Source organism: Oryctolagus cuniculus, chromosome 6, assembly GCF_964237555.1.
Source record: "Oryctolagus cuniculus chromosome 6, mOryCun1.1, whole genome shotgun sequence".
NCBI lineage: Eukaryota > Metazoa > Chordata > Mammalia > Lagomorpha > Leporidae > Oryctolagus > Oryctolagus cuniculus.
This window is the reverse complement of record NC_091437.1, coordinates 38,855,917-38,878,275: the sequence shown is the minus strand read 5'-3', so window position 1 is coordinate 38,878,275 and position 22,359 is coordinate 38,855,917. Positions and strand designations below refer to the sequence as shown.

General features: G+C 47.7%; 1 protein-coding gene across 2 annotated transcripts in view; it reads left to right on the top strand.

The window, feature by feature from the left end:
* The window catches only part of GLRA1 (glycine receptor alpha 1), a 98,799-nt gene that overhangs the window by 26,390 nt on the left and 50,050 nt on the right, over positions 1 to 22,359 (top strand). For both annotated transcript variants that reach the window (XM_008255290.4, XM_051844397.2), the window contains exons 2-3: positions 10,409 to 10,536; positions 16,111 to 16,178. In XM_008255290.4, the coding sequence (XP_008253512.1) occupies positions 10,409 to 10,536; positions 16,111 to 16,178 (196 nt within the window). The remainder of the gene's footprint in view (positions 1 to 10,408; positions 10,537 to 16,110; positions 16,179 to 22,359) is intronic.

Genomic DNA, 22,359 nt, shown 5'->3' with positions numbered 1-22,359 from the left:
TTTCTTGCCATGAAACAACAACAACAACAACAAAAACCAGCAAAGCTTTTGGAAATAAAAAGAGACAGAGACTTCCTGTTCAGGTGAATACTTGATTATCTACAAGAAATCCTACCTTAGATGGACTGGGGACCAGGATGCTATAGACAAGGTCCAGGATAGGGTAAGGCAAATGAGTCAGGAAATTTAAGGAGGCACCCACTCTCAGGTCCCTGTAGGAACAGAATTGGTACTTACACAGCCCTGAGAGTGAGCACATCCTTAAACTGTATTAGGCAGCTCATTCATCTCATTCTACTGCTGGACCAGCTCTGTTGGGGTACATAAAATGGAGCAGGGGAGTTAGTGGATGCAAGGTGATCCTGAGGAACAGATTCAAATTGAGGAGAGAGAAGGAGGGAGGGAGGAAGGAAAAGGGGGGGGGGGGGGCAGAGAGCACGCGCGCACATAAGAGCCAGGATCCGTTGGGAATCAGACTTCCATGGGGGCAGGTGTGGGAGCAGAGACAGAAGAAATATCTAGGTTCTTTCCAACTCCAAGAACCCAGGATTTTATCTTGCTAACAGAAAAGAATCAGGTTCGGCTATGTGTGCCTTTTACCCACAAAAGGCCTCCTGACAGGAAGCAGCTATGCTGCGGATGTTGTCAGGCAGGGGAGAGGGTGCCTTGTTCCAGAAAACCACGGGACACTTGGTCTCAGGGCATGCCAACTGTGACATTCTGCTCCCAGGGGTGCTTAGCAGATCATGAAGTGAGAGTAATAAAAATGTAAGGCACTCCCCAGGCAGCTTAAGCCCCTTATTGCAATCAAATAAAAACCAGAACTGCACAGCTGGCCAGGGGAAGCCAGATGTTGCATTGATGATGCGACCCAGGCAAAGCTCAAGACGACCAGCAGGGTCCATACTGCACAAGAACCTAAAGTCCCCTGGTGGCACAGCAGAGATAAGAAACCGGTTCAGGCCTGCGCCCCGGCTCAATAGGCTAATCCTCCACCTAGCAGCGCCGGCACACCGGGTTCTAGTCCTGGTCGGAACGCCGGATTCTGTCCCGGTTGCCCCTCTTCCAGGCCAGCTCTCTGCTGTGGCCAGGGAGTGCAGTGGAGGATGGCCCAAGTGCTTGGGCCCTGCACCCCATGGGAGACCAGGAGAAGCACCTGGCTCCTGGCTCCCACCTTCAGATAGGTGTGGTGCGCCGACCGCAGCGCGCAGGCCGCGGCAGCCATTGGAGGGTGAACCAACGGCAAAAGGAAGACCTCTCTCTCTCTCTCTCTCCCTCTCTCCCTCTCTCCCTCTCTCACTGTCCACTCTGCCTGTTAAAAAAAAAAAAAAAAAAAGAAAGAAAGAAAAAAGAAAAAAAAAGAAACCGGTTCAGCCCAGAAGGTCAAGACTGGCTCAACCTCACCTCCTCCTGCCTCACCTTTCTCCATTATTTCCCCAAGGAGAGCCCACAGGCACACGGACAGAAGAAAGCTTTTCCCCCCAATGTACAATGTGGACACTGTCAAACATTGGGTCTCTCTCAAAGTACATAGAAGCTAAAATCAATAAAACCCAGAACATTTCTCTGATTAATCCCTCCCCAGCCCTATCTCCAAATACTGCCTTCCTCCTCTAAACCACCACAGCAGTACAATTCTGCCACAAAAGCCAGGTGGCAACTTCGTACTATAGTTCCTAAAGTACCTAATCTGTCCTATACATTGAACAATAAAAAACTGGAGAACAAATGCCTTTTATCAGCAAAGGATTATGCATTACTGCTACACATCAGGCACTGACCACCAGGAACACAAAGCCTATGCATTGGGTGCTTTTTCTGGCAGAAGTGATGTACCTGCACCTCTCCTACATGCTTTACGTATGCAGTGGTTGCCTAATGAATCATGGGGATTATAGGATTTTAGATCAAGGTTTATAGAAATCAGAAAGGCCACATCAAGAGAGGATTCAAAGGCTCCCAACATGAAGAAAGGATCGGGCCCAATTCCAATCCAGCTCTCTGCTATGGCCTGGGGAAGCAGTATAAGATGGCCCAAGTCCTTGGGCCCCTGGACCCATGAGAGACTGGGAAGAAGCTCCTGGCTCTTGGCTTTGGATCAGCACATCTCCAGCTGTTGTGGCCATCTGGGGAGTGAACCAGTGGATGGAAGACCTCTCTCTCTCTGCAGCTCTGCCTTTCAAATAAATAAATAAATCTTTTTTTGAAAAATTATCAATATTTAAGGAGATGGAAATGCCAACTACTCTGATTTGATCTTATCAGTGTTTACATACACCAAATTTTCACAGTTTACTAAAAATATGTGCAATTATTATACCCCCATTAAAATAAAAAACCCACTACCCACAGTACAGCACCTTGGCACTCTCATCTGCTGGTTCAGCCCCAGTACCCTTCCCTGAACAGTAATCACCAGTTGAATTGCATCGACACTCAAGTTAGGGAATGAGTTGCCTGGAAACCAAAGACACCCACTATTTGAAGATTTCCAATCAGATGGATGATTTATACTGTGTATGAATTGGGGAAGGATAATCTACCCCTAAATTTCAGACTCACCATAAGGACACAGATGGAGTCTAGTTTCTCCAACTCTCAATCCCGTAGATTCAAATGGTATATCCTCATCTCTTATTTTCCGTACTCTCTCCTCTCTGTAGATCTAATCTTTTTTCTGATTCCTGCTTCCCTTCCTCTGTTCTTCCCTCCCTGCTATAGGCACTAAACTTACACCACTTCTCCAAGTACTCCCTCCCCTCTAGACTTTACCTATGTGGGGAGCAACTCGGACTAGACTAAGTTACTGGAATTAAGACTTATTCTATGCATCTGCTTTCCCACAATATGGCACTGGGAGAGGAGAAAACAGCTTCTACGCAGCTGCCTTTGCCAACTTGAGTGATGACCTCCAGGAGCTGATCCTGCTCCTGATTGGAGGAGAGCAGCGTACTCGGCGTGTGGGCAGCCGAGTTGGGATTGGCAGAGGAGGACTATAAAGGAGGAGAGAGACGGCATGCACCAGGAACATCTAAGGGGAACATCTAAGGGGAACACCTGTGCAGCCCCCGAGAGAGCCGGCCGGCGGAGTGCCGCTCCCCTGTGGAAGTGGGGAAAGTGGCCAGGGGGAACCGCCCTTCCACGGAGGTGGAAGGGACAGTAGCCAACCCGGGAAGAACCAGCAGCAAACCCGGGGAGGGCCGAGCAGACAAAAGAACAGCGCAGGGTCCTGTGTCGTTCCTCCACGAAGACGGGGAGCGACATAATGGTGCCGTGACTCGGATAGGAAGCCTAGGCAGGGTTTAGTGTCGTTCCTCCACGAAGACGGGGAGCGACATAATGGTGCCGTGACTCGGATAGGAAGCCTAGGCAGGGTTTAGTGTCGTTCCTCCACGAAGACGGGGAGCGACATAATGGTGCCGTGACTCGGATAGGAAGCCTAGGCAGGGTTTAGTGTCGTTCCTCCACGAAGACGGGGAGCGACAACCTACACCATCTCCTCTACATAAAGCTCTTCCTCCATCACTTCCTCAAGCCAACGCCATACCCAACCTTGGAGTTTTACTGTAAAAGTCATTTTCACTACAAAGCCTTTTGAAACTCCCACCACCCTCCCACCAAATGCAATTGGGTGGCTTTCCCTCTGCACTCACTGAACTTCTCATTACAGTGCTGGCCATGCCCAAGCACATCCACTGTGCTCCTTCCTCTTTCTCTCCCTCCTCCTACTCCCTTTCACCATCTGCACCTGTAATGTCCTTCTCCAGCCCTGCAAGTCTTCCCCTTGCTTATCCTCAGCCTCTGAGACACCCATCTGCTCTTCTCTCTCCCCCTTACCTCCTTTTCCCAGTCTGACCCACTGGACTTCCCATCCATGGCAAACTGTCTAGGGAGAGGAAACATTTGGATAGATCCCTACTCTGTGAACTCAGAGTGACTCTGGGGAATGTGGTGCCATGCAAAGTGTAGCAGAAATTGTTTCTCCCCAGTTCCGTTGACAACTTGAATTCATTTGAAATTCAGATTGGCAACTCCATATTGATTCCCTATATCCAAGTGTTGTTGCAACTGGAGAATGACAGTCTGTGCATTGATTTGGCCTCTCTTCCAATAAGTTCTTTAGAGACAGTTTAGGCCATTGGAGAGAAATCTTCAGACTGGATGAGGAAGAACCAAGATGTAAACACAGTCACATTCCCCCAAAGGAGCCCAGACAAATTTGGATCCCAAGACCACATGGACGAAATGTAAAAAAAAAAAAAAAAAAAAAAAAGAAAGAAAAAAAAAAAGAAAAAGAAAAAACAAGAGAGAGAAAAAATACATTACAGCCCATAAAATAATGGCTGAGGGCTGGAGGGCTCTTAGATATTATCTTAATCCCCTCATTTTATATTTGGGGAAACTAAAAATCAAGAAGAGAAGTGACTTAGCAAAGGTCACAGCCCCTACTCCATTATATCCCTCTCTCCATCCCCTCTGCTGAACTCGACCTTAAATCTTTCCATTGGCTCCACCATCAAGAGATACAACTAAGGTCTTCTAGGTACCAATGGCTCTTAGAGTGGCAAATGCTCTGACTGCAAGGTAATGGACAGTCTAATACTCTGTCCAGGTGGCACATCTAACACAATACATCTCAACGAGAGACAGAAAAACCCAGGTCCCAGCAGACCTCGCCCTCTTTCTGAAAATGGCTAAGAATCAAACCTGTCCAAACTGAATCTGATATTTCAGTAATCCCTGAACCAATTTGCATCATTTCCAAATACTTCTATAAGGCCAGAAAATCCTAACAATTTCATGTTTCATTTCTCAGGTTCACCCCCAGCTTCTCTGCCCAGTAGCTCACAGTTCACACCAAAAGCTTAAGTGCACCGAAGGCAGAGGTCATGGTTTCAAATAGGCGTCAAGAGATCCTGGATGCATATTTACTCTACACAGATGCACAGAGCAGATTCACTATGTGGGGAGGGGCCGAGGAGGACTTGGAATAATCCTGTGCAAATTGTACTGTCTAAATATAGACAGAAATGCCCAAGGATTATCAAGTGGAGGGGCATGGCTATTTTGGCATTAAAGTGGAGCCTTTGTATTTGGAAAAGAATTAGGGGACTTTCAGGCTTGGACAGGAAGGGATGAAAGTCTTTGTTAGGTCTAAGTACGTCGCTAACACTTGCTGATCTTTCTTTGCAACTTAGGGCAATTCTCAAGCTTGGCAGGCGGCAGCAGAGAACTAAAATTTTAAATTCCTCTCTTTTTGTTTTCACTGTAGTTCTCCATTCATAAATGGTGAAATACACAGTTACCTTTTTAAAGAGTTTAGAAGAAGTAAGGCAATTTGATGAAAAAAATTAATAATAACAGAAGTGGTATACAAACAGGGTCAAATTATAAAAATGATGCCCAGAAAAGCACTGAAAAATAATATACGGGAGAGGCTACAGAATCTCAGAATATCAAGAATTCTACTGTGAATTGACAAAACAACATTATGCAACCATTCACGACTATTTCTTCTCCATTTTAACTTGTGATAAACCCAAAGATGTATTGATAGTATCATTGGAAGTCAGACACAAGTTGAAATTTTCTTGACTTATACTCCTCACAATTCCTATGATTTGTATCCTGTGGGTGTGTCAATACTGAAAAGGTGGAGTTCTAATCCCTTCTCTCATGAAGGTGCTATGCGACCTAAGGCCTGAGTCATTACTACTTCCATTCAGTCCAGCGCTAGGGTTTTAAGTGATCCAGTGTCCAGGTTACCAGACTGCAGATACCCTGCAGCAGAGGCACCAACTAGAATAGCCAGAGAACTGCTCAGCTTTGGGGAGGATTCCAGGATTATCTCACATGCTATGCTAATGGCAAATGGTTTGGGATAATTTGGGGTGAATTCATCCTCCCACCCTATTGCCTAATAGATTCAGGCTTCAGAAAGAGGCCTAAGGGCCAACAGAGGCCCTGTGCTCTACTAACTGCTGGCCAGGAGTACTACGCTGCAAAAGCTTATTATCAGAGAGGAGGATTTGAAGACAGAACAGGAGCTCATGAAAGTTCATAACCACCACTCCTAGAAAGTATACAAGAGTGAATTAGAGCAGCAGAAAAATTGTGAATCACCAGTTGCATGCCTGTGGTCCCCTTGGCTCTCACCAAAGTAGTGCAGCAGCCGCAAGTCTGGTGCTGAGGGAGACAAGGCTGGCACTGTGGTACCCACTGTGGACCTTGGAAGGCATCTGGGGAGGCTTCCCAGCCATGCTGGCCCACGGTGCACCTGAAAGCAGTGTGAGACAAGAAGCCCCAGACTGGCTCTGAACTGCTTCACACACACACACACAGAGACAGACAGACAGACAGACAGAAAGCACACAAAGGGAAGATAATGGATCAAGTGCCAGCTGTTTCTCAAAGGTAATTTTCTTTTTCACCTCTATAACCTCCATGCTTACTCCTCATATAATACTCATTTGATGGATGAGGAAACTGAAGTGTAGACAGATTAAGGAACTTTCCCAAGCTGACACAGTTAAATAATGACTAAGACATAATCAATTCCAAATCATCTGCTCTTTTCCATCTTTTGCAGTATCATATCTCAGTGCAAATCACATCCTAGACATACATCTGTGATGGCATTTGATACATTCACATCCTATACCCCATGTGCACCTACACATACATGTACAAAAATGCCCATTACATGGCATGCATGCTTATCAACACACTTCCATATGAACAGGAGTATTCACATACTGCACATAAAAATCTATACAGCACAACACACTGTACATGCACAAACACTCCCATGGACAGCCTAATCCTGGCACACATCCATTTGTAGACACAGACACCTCCTACCCAGACACCTCCCCCATCACACAGATTGACAGCATCCATAATCACACATACACATAGAAAGAAGTAGATGGGTTCCTAATCCTGTCCATGAAAAGTAGCTCTTCAGGATATGAATGAGGGATCCTGCGATTACTGACCAAGACTATGTAATCCCAGAACATCTCCTAAATCCCCAGAGGCTTCTGGATTGCTTTCACCATTTTTCATTACTGTGACTAATAGTCTAATTATTTTAAAATTGCTAATCCATATATAAATATTTATGAAAACTTCCTACTAGCCAGGATACTTGATTAATTAAAACAGTATATTATTCATTCATTCATTCACTGTGTGATTACTGAGCACCAATTAAGTTGGAGACACCATGGGAGACACAGTGGGAGATTAAAAAGAACCAACCAACCAACAATAAATAAAACGACCATGACTCCTACACTTGAAACACAAATTAACTATATTAACAGGTGGCACGGCCCATGACTTGATGGGATCTGCAGAGGGAAGGCGAGTGAGAGGTAGACACAGGAACTAGAAAGTCCCTAGAGGGCCCGCGCTGCGGCTCACTAGGCTAATCCTCCGCCTTGCGACGCCAGCACACTGGGTTCTAGTCCCGGTCAGAGCATCGGATTCTGTCCCGGTTGCCCCTCTTCCAGGCCAGCTCTCTGCTGTGGCCAGGGAGTGCAGTGGAGGATGGCCCACATGCTTGGGTCCTGCACGAGACCAGGAGAAGCTCCTGCCTTCGGAGCAGCGCAGTGCGCTGGCCGCAGCACACCAGCCGCAGCGGCCATTGGAGGGTGAACCAATGGAAAAGGGAGGACCTTTCTCTCTCTCACTGTCCACTCTGCCTGTCCAAAAAAAAAAAAAAAAGAAAGAAAGAAAGAAAGAAAGTCCCTAGAGTACTAAGCCCAGAGAGTAGGAATAAATCGGTGTCATCCAGGAAAACTGTGACATGGAAAACAAGTGTGGGAAAGGAGCTGTGGAGTGTGGTTTGGGATATGAATTGGTACAGGCGTTAGGAAAGACATGGCCTGCAGGTGTTTCCAAAGGTTTTAAAGAGAGGTCAGAGTGGAAACACAGATTAGAGAGTCAACCATTAAAGGAGGTAACTGAAACAGTTACAACTGAGGAAACCAGAGGCAGTAAGGAACAGGAAAGGGCGAGTGCAAACCTTTGGGGAATACCATGTTCTCCCTGCCTAGTGTACAGGAGTCCGCATCTCATACACACATGCACACATCTATCCATGTACTTCCTCCACCATTCTAGCCCCACAAGCCAGACAAGGCCAAACATAGCTCCCAGCTATTTTCTGGGTATAATCTCAGGTCTAGGCAAGCTCAGTTGCCCAAAGCAACTCAAATGAACATTGTTCATCAACCCTTAAGCCTCTGATCTTGACTCGTGAAAACCTGCACACTGAGGGTTGGCAGGTAGAAGGTCACTGTTCTTGAACATTACTGATTCGTGCTATGGTGCGAATGAGGACATGAAACCAATCTAGTGAATGGGGTGGCAGAGGGAGGGCAGGAGGCAGGGATGGAAACGGGGTGAAGCACCCCCAGAAGCTTGATTTCAAATCACCGAATGCTTGATACAAAAAGGCAGGCTACCACTAATTTATTCTGTAATCAATACTGGCCCCTAACCGTAGCTAGGCCCCAATTTTTCCAAATGCATGTTTTCTAAAGTGTGTGTTTCATCGTAAAATAGAGGTCCCATAAACATAAGCATATTAGCTTGTAAAAAGTTGTAAGACGACCTGAGGTAAAGATGCTTAGTTAAATTTGTGTGCCCTCAAAAAGTTAAAAATAGAACTATCCTATGACCCACTAACCCACTAGTAGGTAAATATCCAAAGAAATAAGTCAGTCCATCTAAGATGCATCTGCACTCCCAGGTTTATTGCAAAACCATTCATAATAGCCAAGCAATGAAAACGACCCAAGTATCCAACTACTGATGAATGGACAAAGAAAATGTGATACACATACCCACACACACACACCATTCAGTCATGAATGGGATGAAATTCTGTCATTTGCAACAACATGGATGGAACTGGAAGTCATTACTTTCAGCAAAATAAGTCAGGCAAGGAAAGACAAATACAGAATGAGCTCATGCATATGTGGAATCTGAAAAAAAAAAAAAAAGATGATTTCATAGAAGTTAAGAGTAGAGTGGTGGTTACCAGAGGCTGGGGAAAATAGGGGCAAAGGAGAACTGAGAAAAGGTTGACAAATGGATAAAGTATAGGTAGGAGTAAGAAATAATGGTGTTCTATTGTACAGTATCTATTGATGACAGGTAATAATATACGCAAGTTTTTTGATAAAATAAAGCCAGAACAGGCATCATGGCACAAAGAGTGAAGCTGCCCTTTGGGACAGCCCCATCCTGTATTAGAGTGCCATCCACGTGGGAAACCCTGGATGGAGTTTCAGCCTCCTGGTGTTGGCCTGGTCCAGCCCCGGCTGCTGCAGGCACCAGGGGATGGAACAAGCAGGATAGAAAAATCAATCAATCAATCAATCTCTCCCCCTCCCCTTCTCAATCTCACTTTCTTTACTCTGCCTTTTGAAAATAAACACTTTAGCCGACGCCGTGACTCAATAGGCTAATCCTCCACCTTGTGGCGCCGGCACCCCAGGTTCTAGTCCTGGTCGGGGCGCCAGATTCTGTCCCGGTTGCCCCTCTTCCAGGCCAGCTCTCTGCTGTGGCCTGGGAAGGCAGTGGAGGATGGCCCAAGTGCTTGGGTCCTGAACCCCATGGGAGACCAGGAGAAGCACCTGGCTCCTGCCTTCGGATCAGCACAGTGCGCTGGCCACAGCGGCCATTGGAGGGTGAACCAACGGCAAAAAGGAAGACCTTTCTCTCTGTCTCTCTCTAGACACTGTCCACTCTGCCTGTCAAAAATTAAAAAAAAAAAGAAACACTTTAAAACGAAGCTGAAAGATAGGATTTTGAATGTTTTCACCATAAAGAGATAAGTGTTTGAAGAGATATTTACCCTGATTTGAATATTACACAATGTATACACATATTAATTCATCACACGTACATTATAAATATGCACAATTTTATGTATCAGTTAAATTTTTTTAATGTAAAAAATGTACTTGACTTTGGAGATTTTAAAAATTAGTGACTCCTGTTCTGAAGATAAACCTGGGGGAAGAGCTGGAGTACTTGATCTCTAAGTCCTCTTCTGGCCATGTCATTCCCTGGACCTAGGGGAGTGCAGGGACCTGAAACTCAGGTCTAGGCCTACCAGGTTAACCCATCACTCCCCCTCCCAGGGAAACCCAGCAGTCAGTGGGACTGCTCCAGGTCCCAGCGAGGTTGCCCTCAAGAGCTCGCGGTTTGTCAGCATCAATCAGACATGTGGCTGCTGCTGCCAGGACCTCAGCTGGCTGAAATCTGGGCTTGGGAACAACTCAGAAGAGGCCCTGGGACCTCATCATTACCCACTTCCAGAACTAAGAACACCCTGTTCCACGCGGGCTGATCATTAATTAACCCTTTGCTTTCCTCTCTCCCTTAGTCTCGCTGCTTCTAAGGAGGCTGAAGCTGCCCGCTCTGCGCCCAAGCCGATGTCACCCTCGGATTTCCTGGATAAGCTAATGGGGAGAACATCTGGATACGATGCCAGAATCAGGCCCAATTTTAAAGGTAGGGGAAACGTTCCCTCCAGACCCACAGGGAAACGCTTTGCCAGCTTAGAGAGGCAAGAAGCTTAACATTGTAGGCAAGTGGCAAATATGTGGTTCGAATCCCCTAACTCTCAGCAGCTCAGTCTTCTCTCCCACTAACCCCCGACAAAGCCTCAGAGAAGCCACCGAACAGTACATCTGGCTGCCAGGAGTCAGTGAGTGGATTCAAATCTGTCTGCCACCACTATGTGATAGGGGATAAACACAGAACACAGAGAAACGGATTGAAGTTCAAGTTCAGGTTATCTGAGCTTGGATAAGCCTCTCCCCTTTCCCTGGCCTTTGGTTTCCTCATTTCTGTGGGCATGGAGCTGGCTCCACCTAAAGTTGTAAACACACACTTCCTGGAGCTTTAGGCCTTCCACTAGGTGCCCTGAGAGAGAGCAACAGAAGGCAAAACACAACTAAGCTCACCACTGCTTCTCCCCAAGCAGTTCCACTTTTGTTTGTCTTAGATAAGGGGCTTCCAGCTAAAATTCCTCTGCTGCAAACTTACCGTGGATTACCAAATAGATTTGGAAGTTTCTCGCATGAATCAGAGTCACACATTCAAATGCCTACCAGGACTAGGTAGGTAACTTAGAAGAGTGAGGTGAGCCATGAATAAGACAATAGGGAGGAGCAACAACTGGGGAGAAACCGAGGTGCGGGCTGCCCTGAAGGCGGCAGACTCTCTTAAGTCCTAACCTGGAGTCACCAACAGGAATGTGTCCCATGATGCCAGACCATCCAATGCTGCACAGCAGCCACAAACCAAAATCTCCACGCAACTCCTAATTCCTAACACATGCTGCGTCCACACCAAGCAGGCTTTTGACCCAGACCTGCCCTGCAGATTGCCAATTTACAAACCCTAGGCCAGGTGATCTGAAAAGGTTCCCTTTGCTTTCATAGTCCTAGGGGACCTTAATGTCTATAGCAAGAAGAAACAATTCCCTTTGTTTACCAGTGCCTTAGAAGGGTACAACCAGCTCAGGCTGCTGAGCAGAATTTTGCAGGTGCCATCTTAAGGATCTGCACACTCCGACCTTCCTCCTAGTACCCCTGCAGAAACATCTTATTCCTAGGACCTGCAGCTAGCTTCCTGATCAACTCTTGATTCCAGACGCCCTTAACTGTTCCTTTGGCTCCAGTCCAAGACCAAGAAAAGGATGTGACAGCTGGTAACAGCTCCCTAATATTTGCTCACTTTGCTCCCAATTCTCCAGATCCTCTCTCCAGAGTGTTCTTTCCACATAGCTCTGCAAATAGAAAATGACCTGGGAGACACACTAAGGGAGGTGTCTGAGCTCCCCTCCCACCTGTGTTTACCCCAAGGCTCCTTCACTTGCCCTGCACCTTGCTGATGAAGCACTGTTAGCATAACCTTGGTTTCCCCAAGGACAGCGAAGTCAGGACCAAGACTGTTGTCACAAAAAACTGAGCCCAAGCCTTCTCCAGAGTTGCAAGCTCAAATATCCAGAGGGTTCAGACAGGGGCGGCACATAAAGGAAGCAGGATAGGGCCTAGAAAACTCAGGTCCTACCTTGGTTGCCGGGAAGAACGCAGACCTGCCCTTTCAAGACAAGACTTCAGTCTGGAAGTTTGTATGCTATCTTCCAAACTGGCAACTAAACCACGTCTTTTAAAAGCACTATCGGGCAGATGAAAGACACACAAGAACTGGTAATGGCCCCTGGCCATCAGGTTGCATCCTCTGTCCCCACCTCCCTCCACCCCCGTCCCAGATTGTAGGCACTTCAGTACTCTACGCCCCCTGGTGGCTGCACTCAGAACTCCATCCTAGAGAAAGGTATCCTTTCAGATACAGGAAGGATTCCCATCTGCTGCATACCAGGTGCATCCAGAGCTCCTGTTTGAGCAGCTATCCTTTGTGCATACCACCATCCTTGGTACGTGGGAAACAAATAAATGAATCAACCAATGAGCCAGCAAGTGTTCTCAGTTAAGTGACTCCCCAGTCATACATGGTCAAGACCAGCAATTTAATCTAGCAAATCTGACTGCATTTTTTTATGTAAGGTTAGTGATTTATTTGCTCACTTATTCACCATTTATTTACTTACTTAAGTAGCGGGAGACTTTTTTTTTGACAGGCAGAGTGGACAGTGAGAGACAGAGAGAAAGGTCTTCCTTTGCCGTTGGTTCACCCTCCAATGGCCGCTGTGGCCGGTGCACTGCAGCCGGGGCACTGTGCTGATCCAATGGCAGGAGCCAGGTACTTCTCCTGGTCTCCCATGGGATGCAGGGCCCAAGGACTTGGGCCATCCTCCACTGCCTTCCCTGGCCACAGCAGAGAGATGGCCTGGAAGAGGGGCAACCGGGACAGAATCCGGCGCCCCAACCGGGACTAGAACCGGGGGTGCCGGCGCCGCAGGCAGAGGATTAGCCTAGTGAGCCACAGCGCTGGCCCGGGAGACATGTTTTTTAAAACATTTTTCCCTGACCACTGAGTGGGGGCCCTCTGCATTCCTATTCTGGGAACATTACTCAGACCACTTGAACCCAAATCCAGAACCTCTCTCAGGCCCTTCTCAACCCTGCTTATGGAAGTCTCTTGACTTGGAGAGAGGTGCAGCTTCCTAGAACCCCACCCCAGGAGCTTGGAAGAAGGTTTCTCTACCCTCTCCTCCAGCGAGACCCGAAATCCTGGCAGGGCAGGCTGTCTGCTCCTTAGCCTTGCGATCCCTTCCACGTGTCCCTCCTGGCACAAATAAGACCCCCCAAAGCCCTGCAGAAACCAGAGAGCTCCTGAAAAGGCCACGCAGACCAGGGCCCCTGTGTCCCAGCACAAGGATCTCCGCGGCGTGAAACCTCCACCCAGTGACTGGCCTCTTAGCGGCCTTCGGAAGCCCAGGAACTTCCTGTGTCTGACCCTCCTGAGGGCTGGCCAGAAACAGCAGGCATGGTCTGCAGGGCCACCGGCAATACAAACTGTAGTAAACATAAAGTTAAAATTGGATTCTAGTCCTCCCCCTCGTCACCTGATTGGTGTTACCAAGAACACATCACTCACTCTATCGGGGCCTCTGTTTCCATACCTGAAAATGATCCACAGAGACAAGGCCTTTACAGTTCTCATATTCTGTGTCTCCTTTAAGGCTTTGCCTATTTCCATGGCTCCCAGGGTCAGGAGCACAACCCAATGCAAACACATACACAAAGGCAAAATTAAACTTTAATATTTAATGAAATACATACATTATCCTGCTGCCAAAGGCAGCCAGATTGTAATTTTCTTGAGGATAATTTTTAGATTTATTTCAATGAACCACACCTCCCCACGGGGTTGTCTGGGCTGGGGCCCTCACAAACAAATAAGGCAGGATCTGATTCCTATGAGAGACACGGTGCCAGATACGTGCAGGGCCTGGGTGGGCACTCCGGGTGTGTCCTTTCAAGGCACAGCTAGTGACTTCAGGGCATCTTAATGGCATGAGGCTAAAAAAGAAAAAGAAAAACCTAGCTACAAGGTGAAGAGAGTGGATAAACTGCACGGGATTTTGCTTAGGTGGACTGACAAGGAAGCAGATTTCTGCTCAGCATAAGGAAAAATGCTCTTAACAGACAGAGCTATGTAACTACAGAAAGGGCTGCTCAGGATGAAATAGTTGAGCGCTCAGGTCCCTCCACCTTGAACGGCGAGCTGTCCTGCAGCAGCGGTCCCCAGCCCTGGATATACGTGAGAATCACCCATGCAGCTCCTTCAACAGCAGGTGCTGGGCTCATCTCCAGAGATCTGGGCTCACCGAGCGCAGGGCTGGACCAAGCCAATTGCAACTTAACAAGGACACCAGGAGACTTATGGCACACGGCTCTGTTGGCACATCCGTTGGGGGCATACTTAATCAAGTGACCTTCCAGCCCCGAAATCCTCTGACCCTGAAGTCCAAAGGCGTGGCTTCCAGAAGGAAATCTCAAGCCGCTGGAGCTGAGAGTGACTGCCTAGGTCACGAGCTCCTCTCCCACAGGCTGATGAGGACACGGAGACCCAGAAAAGAGAAGGGCCTGGCCTGAGGCCAGACAGCCAGCGAGCGCTGGAGTTCTAAAACCCAAGGCCCTGGCACTTCCTTGGAAGAAAAATCTAGATGGCCACCCCAAGACTGAGTCCCTCCCTATACACCAAGATTTCTGTAAAGAAGGAAGTCTTGGCTGAGTTGGAGTGAAATGCTTGGGGTGCTTTTCTTAAAGGGACAAAGTGGAGTAGAACCCAGAGGACACAAAGATACCCACCTGCTTCTTTGCAAACTCAGAGAACATTAGCTCAACCCCTGGCCCACCGTCCTTCCCCACCCCTCGCTTCTTGGCTCAAGAGTCCCAAGGGAGTTATTGAATTCCTCTGCGCTCCTCTGTGGAGTAGAGCAGAGATTCTGCCCTACCTACTTCATACCGCATGGGGATCAACAAGAACCTGAAAAAAGTTAGACTCTGCAAATCACAATGTTTAGGTGATGGATTACAACCTATTATCCTTGTCTTACCCACCTTCAAAGTCATGTTGAGGTCACCGCCTTTATGAGGTCTTCGATGTCTCCTCCCAGAACCTTTCTCTCCTGAACTCCTCCTGCTTTGATCACTCTCTTGCTCTCACATCCCTTTCTATCTGTATGATGCTGGTCCTCTCGTCAGCTCATGTAGAGCCCAGTGCCAGAAATTCTAAGTTCTGCCTCGCCTGCGTGAGCTTGAGCGTACGTCTCAGCCTTGGGATCTCTCCTGCAGCTTAGCCATGAAGATGGCCAAATCTGAACCCGAACTCTGGTTCAACCACTTCCCATTTGTCTGGCCATGGATGAATAATTTCTCTGAGGGAGTTATTGAGAGGAGAGAATAAGGTGATGGTCGTGGTTCTCTGAGCCCAGCAGCAAACCCCGTAATGCTTAGTGAGTGGTGGCTGCTGCATCAAATGAAGAGACTGGGAGGGATGCAGGCCAACAGAGTTCCCTGCACCACTGAGATACCAAAGCAGGGACTACTCCTCTGTGTCTTCCCTATCCTTCACAATATGATTCAGACACCTGCCCGGGAAGCAGCTGTAACAAAGACGGGTGGACTTCCCTTGAGGTCCCCTCTGCATTCCTCTGCTGGGAATTCCCGTCAATGCCCTGTCAGGCAATCATTCTTGGTTCATAAGTTCAAGGCAAGGAACTTGCTGTTCCTGGTGAATCCCAAGATGTCCTCCAAATGTTTCAGCCATAAATACATTTCAGATGCAACACAGACAGCAGCTGATGGGGCTTGGGGAAAGGATTTCAACCATATGGCAGGATGATGAATCACCCTGTGTTAATGAAAGAACATCTCGACTCAGCCTCTGGTGTTCTGTACCTGATGCTCACTTGGGGACCAGAGAGTCTGGCACAGAGATGTTGAGTGGTGGCTGGGAACCCCAAGTGCTCAATGCTGGGGTGCAAGACAAGTGAGGAGTTCCTTCACCAAGGGGGATCCATCCCTAGTCAATATTCCAAGAATAGATCCCCTCCTGTGTGTTCTTCCACGGCCGTGGGGCTAAGCAGGAATCTTTGTTGATTGACAGGTCCCCCGGTGAACGTGAGCTGCAACATTTTCATCAACAGCTTCGGTTCCATTGCTGAGACAACCATGGTGAGTCAAAGCACAAGCTACTGCTTCCTGCTGGGGACATCTCTCTCCCTCAAGTACTTCTCCTCTGCTTCGGTCTTCCCCAGGGAGGTGGGGCATCAAGTATTGTCACCAGGTCTCAGTAATATCCCATGAGACTCTGACGTTTGTACTGTGCTATTTGATGTTTTGTGTAAAGATGCAACATCTGAAAATGGTCAAAGAGATGAGAGCGCTGACACATGACAAATGCCCAGGATTACAAAACAAAATAATGTAACAGGCTAAAGTTTTATATTAAAAGAAAAATATAAAGACCTGCTTGTAAGTCTAAAATTTAACTACAAAAAGGGCAGAATTGTGGTGTAGCAGGTTAAGTCTCCACCCATGACCCCAGCATCCCATATCAGCATTGCTTTAAGTCCTGGCTGCTACTCTTTCAAATTAGTTCCCTGCTAGTGCACCTGGAAGTGCAGTGAAAGATGGCCCAAGTGATTGGGCCCCTGAAAACTATGTGGAGACCCAGATGAAGCTCCTTGTTTCAACCTGGCCCAATCGTGGCCATTGTGGCCATTTGGATGGAAGATCCCTCTCTCCTTCTCTCTAACTCTGCCTTTCAAATAAATGAATAAATAAATAAATAAATCTTAAAAGAACAAACAGGACCGGCATTGTGGCATAGTAGGTAAAGCCACTTTCTGCAACACTGGCATCCCATAGGGGCAGCAGTTCAAGTCTCAGCTGCTCCACTTTTGATCCCGCTACCTGCTAATGTGCCTGGGAAAGCAGTGGACAACAGTCCAAGTCCTTAGGCCTCTGAGAAAGTTTCTGGCTCGTAGCTCCTGGCTCCTGGTTTTAGACCAGCCCGGCTCCAGCCAGTGCTGCCATTATGAAGTGGACCAGCAGACGAAAGAACTTTGTCTCTCTGCCTCTCCTCTGTTACTCTGTCTTTCAAATAATCTTTAAAAAAAAAGGAAGGAAGGAAAGAAAGGAGAAAAGAAAGAAAGAGCAGACCTGTTATAAAAGCTGAAATGGATATAGAGATAATTGTACTATTTATTCTATTTAGTATTTAAGTATATTTAAAATTCTTATAGTGAAGAGTTTAAAATAATTTATACTAGAAAAAAATACAAGGAAAAATATCAAATTGTTAAGAGATTTTCTCTGAATCATAGAATAATTTTTTTTTTTTTTTGACAGGCAGAGTGGACAGTGAGAGAGAGAGAGACAGAGAGAAAGGTCTTCCTGTTTGCCGTTGGTTCACCCTCCAATGGCCGCCGCGGCCAGCGCGCTGCGGCCAGCGCACCGCACTGATCCGATGGCAGGAGCCAGGTGCTTCTCCTGGTCTCCCATGGGGTGCAGGGCCCAAGGACTTGGGCCATCCTCCACTGCACTCCCTGGCCACAGTAGAGAGCTGGCCTGGAAGAGGGGCAACCGGGACAGAATCCGGCACCCCGACTGGGACTAGAACCCGGTGTGCCGGCACCGCAAGGCAGAGGATTAGCCTATTGAGCCACGGCGCGGGCCCATAGAATAATTTTTATTTTCTTTCAGTAATTCTTATTTTCAGATGTCTGCAACAAGTAAATATTACATCAGTAATTATAAACAAACACAGTGATACTTAACATTTTCTCCCAACCCTTGAAGACAAAGAATCAATTGTAGTTGTGTAAAGGGAGGGATCTAGGGGCTGGCGCCGTGACTCACTTGGTTAATCCTCCGCCTGCGGCACCGGCACCCCCGGTTCTAGTCCCAGTCGGGGCGCCGGATTCTTTCCCAGTTGCCCCTCTTCCAGGCCAGCTCTCCGCTGTCGCCCTGAAAGGCAGTGGAGGATAGCCCAAGTGCTTGGGCCCTGCACCCACATGGGAGACCAGGAAGAAGCACCTGGCTTCTCTCTCTGTCTCTCACTGTCTATAACTCTACCTGTCAAAAAAAAATTTAAACAAAAGGAACGGATCTAGCTTATGAAAAAATAACCAGGGCAGCCTCAAGTCAACCCTGTATGAGCAGTGAGAAGCAGCCAGTTAATCACCAGCTCTGTATCCATTACTTCCTCTAAGGCCTCTGAACAATTTTTTCAGGACACACACTGCCTCCTAGCTCAGTGCAACCTTCTATTGTGGCTTGCTTACATTACCACAAAGGTTCCTGGTGATTTCTATCTTGGTCTCCTTCAATTCACTCTTTGTCATACAATCTCTTTCCTTAAAAAAAAAAAAATAGAGAGAGAGAGAGAGATGGGGTTGTCATTGTGGGTGCATTGGATTAAGCTGCTGCCTCTAATGCCAGTACACCATATGAGCTCCAACTTGAGTCCCAGCTGCTACACTTCTGATCCAGCTCCCTACTAATGCATCTGGGAAGGCAGTGGAGGATGGCCCAAGTCCTTGGGTCCCTGCACCCATGTGAGAGACCTGGATGGAGTTCCAAGCTGCTGGCTTCAGCTTGACCATCACAGCCATTGCAGCCATTTGGGGAGTGAACCAGAGGGTGGAAAATCTCTGTGTTTATCTTTCCCTCTCTCTGTAACTCTGCCTTGAAAATAAATAAATAAATCCTTAAAGAGGATTATAAGGCAGATCAGAGTGACAGACAGATCTACCATCCGCAGGTTCACTTCCCAAATAACTGAAATAGCCAGAGCTGGGTCAGACGGAAGTCAGGTGCCAGGAACTCCATTCAGGCCTCCCCCATGGGTGGCAGGGGCCCCGACACTTGAGCTATTTTTTGCTGCTTTCTCAGGCACATTAGCAAAGAGCTGGATTGGAATCAGACTAGTTGGGACTCAAACCAGATATAGGATATAGGATGTTGGCATCTCAAGCGGTAGGTTAACACAAGGTATTGCAAGGCTAGCCCCATCACACAATATCTTTTTATTTATTTATTTTTTTTTTTTTTTTTTGGACAGGCAGAGTTAGAGAGAGACAGACAGAGAGAAAGGTCTTCTTTCCCCAAATGGTCACTATGGCCAAGAGCCAGAAGCTTCCTCCTGGTCTCCCATGAGGGTGCAGAGCCCAAGCACTTGGGCCATCCTCCACTGCCCTCCCAGGCCACAGCAGAGAGCTGGACTGGAAGAGGAGCAACCGGGACAGAATCCGGCACCCCAACCAGGACTAGAACCCTGGGGTGCCAGTGCCGCAGGCGGAGGATTAGCCAAGTGAGCCACGACGCCAGCCAATATCTTTCTAAAATACAAATCTGATCACACCATTTTCCTGCTTAAACTCTCTCCATGGCTCCCTGTCACTTTAAACACTAAACTCAAATTCCTGTGCAGAGCCTGGAAGGTCCTTTGCAGTTCTGCCCTGTTCCATCTTCTCTCTTACCCACTACACACTCTGGTTACACAACTGCTTAGAGTTCTGTACACAGGTGCTCCCTCTGTTCTCCCTATACCTCTTTTTCACGGACTTCCGTTGGTCCTGCAGGGCCTTTGTCTAATGCACAAACTCCAGCCCCTTTTCCCTCGCCTACTCTTACTCTCTTTTAAGGCTCTGCATAGAGTTACCTCCATAGGAAGCCTTCCGGCTAAATCACACAAGTCTGAGTCTATGTGTATGCTTAACTCAAGACTGGAACAACTCCTTCCCTGTGTTCTCATGACACAGGTCTACAAGCCCCACAATGCCACTTACCATTGTAGCAATCCACTTCTCCAGCCGCTTCTGATGAGGATCTAAGTTCTCTGGGGGCTATAATCTTGTCTCTTCTCCATGGTAACCCCAGCATCTGGCTCAGTTTTTCTTTTCTTTTAAGATTTTATTTATTTACTTGAGAGGTAGAGTTAGAGACAGTGAAAAAGAGAGACAAAGAGAGAGGTCTTCCATCCACTGCTTCACTCCTCAAGATGGCTGCAACAGCCATAGCCAGGAGTTCTTCCGGGTCTCCCAGGTGAGTGCAGGGGCCCAAGGACTTGGGCCATCTTCTAATGCTTTCCCAGGCCACAGCAGAGAGCTGGATTGGAAGAGGAGCAGCCAGGACTTGAACCGGTGCCCAGATGGGATGCTGGCATGGCAGGCAGAGGATTAACCTACTGCACCACAGCACCAGCCCCTAGCATAGTTTTTCAAAAGCAGGTACTCAATAATTCTTTGAAATAAATAAGCCAATTAGGATACAAAGCCTGTCCGTTCAAACCATTATTTTGCTCTACAAATTTATTGGAGGTTCTTTCCGACAGTTCAGTCTCAGAGCAGAAAATACTGCTGAGCTCTGTAGGTCAGGAGGCAAATGGCTCAAAGTCTGTCCATTTGCAAAGAGGCCTGTCTTGAAATGGTTAGGAAGACCTTGCCTATAACCGCAAGACAGCTGACAAAACTTCCTAAAGCTAACAGGTCTCTGATCTCCAAACAGAGACGACCCCATCAGTTGGCTAGGAACAAATATGGCTGCTTTTCAGTGGGCATGCAGGTCAAAAGCCAAGCTTCTCACACTTTGAGAACCAGAATCTTACACAATGTCTTAATGAGCCCCTCTGTGTTACTGCTCCTCCTCCCAAATCAGAATTATTCATAATTTCCATACATGGAGTGTTGAAAACTCCACGCTTCTTCCCACATGGTAAGTGGTTATCAAACACAGCCAGAGACTGGACCACCTTACCTGGGGACAGGTGCACATCTCTTCGCTTCCACAGGCCCCTCCCCCTACACACACAAACTTGTTTCCCTGTTACGGCCAAAGATCTATTTCCTTGATACACATTTGTCCAAGAACAGCAGACCCTTAATTCTGACTGGTGGCCAAAAGCCCCGCTTTGGAGTCACACAGCCCGAGTTCTCTCCCTGTCTGTGAGGAGCTGCCTGGCTTCACCTCCTCAGGCCTCAGTTTTCCTCATCTGCAAAATTCCAGTGGTGATGAACTCCTCAGGTTACTGTGCGTGGTGCGTGCAGAAGAGTGCTTACCACGGTCAAGGCTTTGTATGGGTTCACTGTTCTTGGTGATGGTGATGGCAGTGGTGATGAAGGAGGAGGCGGAGATTCCCAGCACTATCAATCACTGATTGATTAGCTGTGTGATCTTGACCAATCCGGAGGCTTCTCTGAGCCATGTTTTCTCCTTCCTCCGCCCAGATCTTCTACCTTCCCATATTGCTGCTGCATGTTGCTTTTTATGGAGACAGTGTAGCCAGGTAATCAGGATCCAGGCTTCAATGCCCAGACAAAATCTGAGGCTCAACTCTGTGACCTTGGCCCAGGTAACATGCATATGTTTCCTCATCTGTAACATGGGACACCAAGAGCGTCCCCTTGCTGTGAGGACTAAGAACAAGCCTGGGAAGTGCTAGGCCCAGTGCCTGACACAAAGGGACACAGGCAGTGAACACTGGCTCTCACTAGGAGCTTTCACTTACATTTTTCTTCTCTTTTCAAGATTTATTTATGTGAAAGTCAGAGTCAGAGAAGGAAAGACATGGAGGGAGGGAGAGAGAGAGAGAGAGAGATCTTCCATTCACTGGTTCACTTCCCAAATGGCCACCACAGCCAGGGCTGGGCCAGGCCAAACTCAGGGGCCAGGAATTCCGTCTGGCTCTCCCACATGAGTGGCCCCAAAACTTGGGCCACATTCTGATGCTTTCTCATACATATCAGCAGGGAGCTGGACTGAAAGTAGTGCAGGGGGCCAGCACCATGGCGCAGTAGGTTAATCCTCCGCCTGCGGCACCAGCATCCCATATGGGTGCCGGTTCTATTCCCGGTTACTCCTCTTCCAATCCAGCTCTCTGTTGTGGCCTGAGAAAGCAGTAGAAGATGGCCCAGGTGCCTGGGCCCCTGCACAGCGTGGGAGACCAGGAAGAAGTACATGGATCCTGGCTCCAGCCATTGCGGCCATTTGGGGAGTGAACCAATGGAAGGAAGACCTGTCTCTCTGTAACTCTACCTCTCAAATAAATAAATAATAAAATCTTAAAAAAAAAAAAAAGAAAGAAAGTAGTGCAGCTGGGACTCAAACTAACACCTAAGTGGGATGCCAGCAATGCAGACAGTGACTTAATCTGCTGCACCACACCACCAGCCCAACACTTAAGATTCTCAGCACAGGATCACAATCAAACAGGAACCTGGTAATCACTCTATAGAGTAGGCTTGGGTCACACCACGCTCCCATTTCACAGCTGAGAGAAACCGAGATTTGGAGAGGTCACAGTTACCTAGCAACGAAGCAGGAACAAACATCCAATCTTCCTAACCCATAG